Consider the following 6843-nt stretch of genomic DNA (forward strand, 5'->3'; position numbering starts at 1 on the left):
CGAAATAGAAATTAAAAACAATTAGAAAAGAGGTATAATTAAGGCATCATCAGGGAATTGGTTTATCAGACTTAAAGCTGCAATCCGTGACTAATTTGAATAAATAAAGGCCAAACAGTGTGTATGGTAGCGTATAATGTTAATACAACATAACTAGTACATGTGCAGTGTACTCTTCCATCGTGTGGTCTCTCACGCGGGAGACATAAAAGTTTACGGATTGAAGCTTTAAGGACATTAAAGGACGACTTCACCACTTTTCAACATATCTTCATATACAGTAATAGGTCCTCACTAATGCTCATGATAAAATGGTAAAACATTTTTCTAATCAGTCTGTGTCTCAGAGGAGGGCTGTAGACAGTTCAGAAACCTGTCTACCAGTGACATCAGCTTGGGGAATCCAAGCTATTAGAAACTGCAGGCTTTGTATTCCTAGAAAGTTGCAATACAATAATAGATCCCATTGTTCTCGCCTTAATAAAAAAATCTGAATACATTTTCTTAAATCTTTTTGGAAAAAAAAATCCTGCCTAACGATGATGTCACTGGTAGACGGGTTTCTGGACTGTCCACAGCCCTCCTATGAGACACAGACCAAGTAGATTTTTTTTTTAAAATCATTTTATCATGAGCATTAGTGAGGACCTATTATATGAAGATATGTTGAAAAGTGGTGAAGTCGTCCTTTAACAGGTAAAACACAGCATGTGGATCTCTAACAAGCAGGGAGGGGTGTTTGCCTGAGATTGAAGCAAAAAGGCCACTCATCTATTTACAGACAATTAAGTAAATCATTATAAAAAGAGACTCATACATATTTCTATGTAGGTATTTAGACTTGAAAATATCCTTCATATCATTCCATATAAAAAACACAACAGTTTAAGGTTTCACTGATAAGCATGCTTTAACCATTCAAACCCTTTATACATCGTTGACCCCCCGTGGTCCCCCAGGGGTCGATAGTTGACCCCGGGTCCCCCAGGGGTCATCACTTGGCCCCCCTCCCTCTACACCAAATCTTTTCACTGAAAATAGCTGATCTACAATCTCACAACGCATGGCAACATGACACATTGTGAGCTGGTAGATTGGCTCTATTTCTTTTAAACGGATGTTCGCCTATTTTCACAGAATGTTTGACGCTAGGGTTCATGTGGTTAAAGTAAAATAACACTTAGATGTAGAGGTTTGGGTTGTGTGTACATACCTTGACATGATGCAACTCTAAATATTAGTGAGACGTGTTCAATAGTTGCTCCTTTGAATTTAAATAGATTTTCCAAAACATTCTCCTCATTGACTGAAAGTCACTCTTTTAGCAAATGAACGAACACAAAGCACATTCTGACAAATGATGTAACATTACACAAACCTGACACGGCATTATTGTTGAAATGCAGATGTGAACTTCCTGTTGATTTAGTGAAGTCAACAGCATGTTGACATTTGTAATGTTCCATATTGCAGTGGTGTAAAGTAACTAAGTACATTTACTCAAGTACTGTACTTTTGAGCACGCTTTTGAGGTAGAGTTTTACTTTACTGGAGTATTTCCAATTTTCAATACTTTTACTTCTACTCCACTACATTTCAGAGGCAAATATTGTACTTTTACTCCACTGCAATTACTTGAAAACTTTAGTGACTAGTTACTTTGTAGATTTAGATTATTATTACAAAACATACATTAACCTCTTCAGCCCTATATACATTTTGGCAAAAAGCCGATCTACAAGCTCACAATGTGTCGCGATGCGACTTATTGTGAGCTTGAAGATCTGCTATTTTCAAAAGATTTTAGACATTTTATACATTTGAAAACATTTCTACATTGCAGTATTGATACTTTTAATTAAGTAAAACATGTGAGTACTTTTTCCACCACTGCCATATTGTCAGAATCTGCTTTGTTTGCGTTGGTTTGTGTGCAACAGTTTAGTGACTGAGAATATTTTGGAACGTCAATTTCCAATCAACAGCAACTATTGAACATATCTCAGTGATATTTAGAATGACATCATAACTTAATATGGTAACTACACCACCCAAACTTCTACCAAAGTGTCATTGTTGCTTCAAACATTTCTCTCCTGTTTCAACTCCAAGTTCAAGTTCATCATTACAGTAAATCATAAAGTGGGAACCAACTGTCACTTACAGTATGTTTAACATTACAGTACAAACGTTGTTCCACAAAAATGGACGAAAGAGACGATTATAACCCTGCTTCTAAAAACACTGATTATTATAAGTATGTTGTTATGTCACATCAGCCGTTAGGCTCACTGTGTTTATGTCTTAATATTTCATTAAGTGCTTTGTGCAAAAAAAGAAAAAACATTAAATAAAATAATGCATGTATGTATGTTTCCTTATCCTGGCAGAGCAGAGAGACAGGTGAGCATGAGGGCAGAGAGACAGGTGAGGGCAGAGAGACAGGTGAGCCGGAGGGCAGAGAGACAGGAGGCTTTGTGTGTGAGGGAGCAAACAGAGGCATTCAATCATTAGGCTCCATGTTGGTAAACACACACACACACACACACACACACACACACACACACACACACACACACACACACACACACACACACACACACACACACACACACACACACACACACACACACACACACACACACACACACACACACACACACACACACACATTAAAAAGAGATCTGTCAGCCCTCTCATCTCTACTGTCTACAGATAAACACATGTAAACACAGGCCAGCTGCCAGCCGGGCATTCACAGGCCTCCAAAACTCACCGGTTACATAACCGGTCTGATGATTGTGATCAACCATTGAAACATAAAGCTTATTCTTTTGATCAAAGCAAAGAGTGAGGATGAGGTTTCAAATAGAAACATCAATGGTGAATACATGACTGACTGACTGATTGATTGATTGATTGATTGATTGATTGATTGATTGATTGATTGTCATGTAGTCTCACGTAGCCAGACAACTATTCCACAATCTCCGAACGCTATATAGAGTCTGGAACTACACCTCCCGAAATCCGATACAGGAAGCCATCATCTGTTCGTCATTTCCGTTCACGAAAATGTATTTTATTTTAGAATTTCTGATAAGCAGCAAAGCTATATTATGCTTCTATTAGTTTGATATTAGAACATTTCAAATTTGCACAACTGTGAAGATGAAACAGAAGCGGGGAGGAGGAGGCTTCACATCCGCTTTACCCTCTGATCATTTTCAGAGCTTCCCCGTTGCTCTAGACTGAATGATGGAAGCATTTGAACATTGTGGGAGAGAACAGTCTGGCTCACGAGACACCGGCGGCCTCGTTGAAACCGTCTATATTATGATATGAGCAGAAGAACTTGCGTATTAACAAATTCTATTGCATTTAGTCTTTGGCTTCTCGGTAAAAGTGGCACTTATAAAGTAAACGCTGGTACAAAAACAGCAAGCTGCTCAGCTCAAACACAGTATTATACAGCAATGATGCTCTTAGAATAACAACGCTACAAACATGAATGAACTAGTGATTACAAATCAAGTGCAGGGCGTGTTTTTTTAAGCTACAAAACCCATGCAGAATGAACAGTGGCTTATATCATCATCAGCGTGTTTCTCATGTCTGTTCCTTTCCATCGACTGACTGCCAGGCAAACAGCAGGAGACAATGGAGGGACTGTGAAACGCAGGAGATCCAAAGCTCTTTAGTTTAAACGTTTGACCTGATATTGCACGATGTGTGTAGGCACTACAGCAGTGAAGGTTCAAAAGTAGGCAGGGGAGTGTAGTCCCATTACGAACCTCTCACTCCACTATACAGCTCAGAGGATTACCTTTTTCGACACATCGTATCCAAAAACTAATAGTAGTTTCCAAACTGTACAGATGTTTGAGGATGTTCCGGAACCCTAACTTTTTGGTCCGGCACCAAACAACCGCTTAAATCGCTTATTTAGTCCGCCTGTGGCCATGTTTTCCCATTCAACCCGGAAAACCCCCCTACGTCCGGTGCCAGTACTGCTCCCGGTGCGGCTAAAAAGCGAATTAAACGGTTGTTTCGTGCTGGACCAAAAAGTTAGGGTTCCAGACCATACCTCAAACATCTGTACAGTTTGGAAACTACCATTCATTTTTGGATACGATGTGGCGATAAAGGTAATCCACGGACCCTTTGCGGCCGTTCCATCGATTCTGGTATAGAGCTCGCAGTGGAACTTCATCTCAGAGCTGTATAGCGGAGTGAGAGGTTCGTAATGGGACTAGCAGGGGAGGTGATGTTTTCACTGAGTTCCACCGGCAGATCCCGCTGACGTCACGGCGGGGCGGGGTGGCGAGGTGAAGGCGATGGGGGGGGGGGGGGGGGGCTAATGATGACACTCTGACACCATGTCGTGCTGCGGTACGGTTGGTATGGTCGGGTAGATCATGGGTTCGCAGTTACAGTCTCCGTGGGTATTCTGGCTGAGCTGTTTCTTGAGCTTCTCCACCTCGTAGTCGTGGAGGTACTCCTGGACCAGGTAGCGCTCTCTCTTGACCCGAGCCTTGACCTCGGACGGAACGTCGGGGATCATCCAAGCCACAAAGAACTTGACCAGAAACACCACGTGCTGCGAAAAGGGGGAAAAAAACACACACCGCTGTGAAACCAAACTGGATGGAGCTGTCACAAACAGTGTTGGGCAAGTTACTGCTCTCAAAAAGTTACTTGTTACTTTTATAATGCAGTAACTAGCAGTGGTGGAAGAAGTACTCAGATATTTTACTTAAGTAAAAGTAGCAATACAATTGGCATGAAAATATACTTAAAGAACCAAAAGTAAAAGTACTAAAATGTTTGAAAATAGCAGATCTAAAGCCCACAAAACACATTGTGGGCTTGTAGATCGGCTATTTTCAAATAGCCTACTGTAGGTATAAAATAGGGCTAAAGTGGTTAATGTTTGTCTTACTGTATATAGGGTGACCACCTTCAAACAGACCCATTGAGGGACAGACGTACCCGTTCCGCGGGACACATGCACGCGCGCGCAGCGGTTCTGGGTGGATTGGGTTCGTTTTTTTTTCAGTTTTTGGTTTCTTTATTTCGGTTTTAGGGTTAAGATTAGGGTTAGGTTAGGGTTATGTTATTTAATTTTTATTTTTGCCTGATTTTACCGATTTTTTTTTTTTTTTCATATCTTTGATTTTTGGGACATTGCTCTGCTTGTGCGGGACGCGGGACAGAGGGTCGAATTTCGGGACTGTCCCGCGAATTTCGGGACGGGTGGTCACCCTAGTCTTATAATATAAAAATGTATACCTGCAAAGTAACTAGTAACTAAAGTTTTCAAATAATTGTAGTGGAGTAAAAGTACAATATTTGCCTCTGAGATTATAGTAGAATTAAAAGTACTGACAATGTAAATACTTCAGTTAAGTAAAAAATACCTCATAATTGTACAGTACTTCAGTAAATGCACTTAGTTACTTTACACCACTGCTAGTTACTGCTCTCAAAATGTAACTTGTTACCTTACTAGATACTGCATTATAAAATAAACTACTAGTTTATTTTATATAATTCATAGTAGTAGAAAGAAACAACATAGTAAGTTTTCTACATTCTATAGTAACGCTACTAGTCTATAGTTACTTTTGCATTACTTTTATTTATTTATTTAGCTTCAAAATCATACATTTTTATGTTGCTGAAGCACAAGGTGACAACTCTCAACCTTCATCTATTGTAGCTATGATGAATACTAGCATATCTAGGAATCATGTCTTCAACAACGACATTGAAACCAAGTCATTTTAGTTCTGCCTGGCTCTGGACTGGAGCAGCCGGCTCAACGTGATCTTGTACGCGCCTCCATGTTGACAAAACGTGGAGTGTAATGCGTGCTGCACATCATGAATGCACATCTATATTCAACATGGTGTGGCAGGCCATTACTTTTTTCCAGACAGTCGGAAGTCGAACTACAGGGATCTGTCGCATAACAGGATTACCTTTCCTTTTTTGATACCATACAGAAAAAGGTAAGAATTGAGCCGATGGTGACGTCCCCTCTTAACAACAACACTTAAAGAGTAGCCCCACCCTGAGTAGCCTTCTTTCGTTCAAGATTGTGTGCTTTCTTTAGGCGTTTTAGATTGTTTAGTATTTTCTGTCTTCTGATTCATATGTTTTAATTATTGTTATATATGTGGACGACTCTACCTGTTGAGTACTGTGTTCTGTATCGTTACCCGAGTTTAAATAAAGGTTATGATGATGAGTTCAGGACATGTTGCATTGCATGGTGATGTGTGATCCCATGCTATTGGATACAGGCGGTAATATCCATGTAATACATGATGTTGATGAAGTAAAGCTATGATTACCTCCATGATGATGATGAAGGCCAGCTTGGCAGCCAGGATGTGCCAGAACTGCATGGTGTGATGATACTGCTTCTCATGACCCGGTGGGTAGCGGTAGTCACGGTACCTATAAACATAACAACATGTATGTAACATGGTAGTCACGGTACCTATAAACATAACAACATGTATGTAACATGGTAGTCACGGTACCTATAAACATAACAACATGTATGTAACATGGTAGTCACGGTACCTATAAACATAACAACATGTATGTAACATGGTAGTCACGGTACCTATAAACATAACAACATATATGTAACATGGTAGTCACGGTACCTATAAACATAACAACATATATGTAACATGGTAGTCACGGTACCTATAAACATAACAACATGTATGTAACATGGTAGTCACGGTACCTATAAACATAACAACATGTATGTAACATGGTAGTCACGGTACCTATAAACATAACAACATGTATGTAACATGGTAA

General features: G+C 39.9%; 1 protein-coding gene across 4 annotated transcripts in view; it reads right to left on the reverse strand.

Moving 5' to 3' along the window:
- Positions 1 to 1007: 1007 nt before the first annotated feature.
- ano5a (anoctamin 5a) overlaps positions 1008 to 6843 on the reverse strand; it is a 50654-nt gene continuing 44818 nt past the window's right edge. For all 4 annotated transcript variants that reach the window (XM_084060920.1, XM_084060922.1, XM_084060921.1 and 1 more), the window contains 2 exons: positions 6360 to 6465; positions 1008 to 4600 (listed from right to left, as the gene is read on the reverse strand). In XM_084060920.1, the coding sequence (XP_083917046.1) occupies positions 4358 to 4600; positions 6360 to 6465 (349 nt within the window). In that variant the 3' untranslated portion in view covers positions 1008 to 4357. The remainder of the gene's footprint in view (positions 4601 to 6359; positions 6466 to 6843) is intronic.

This window comes from Gymnoscopelus microlampas (assembly GCF_963454915.1).
Source record: "Gymnoscopelus microlampas genome assembly, chromosome: 6".
In the NCBI taxonomy this organism is placed as follows: domain Eukaryota; kingdom Metazoa; phylum Chordata; class Actinopteri; order Myctophiformes; family Myctophidae; genus Gymnoscopelus; species Gymnoscopelus microlampas.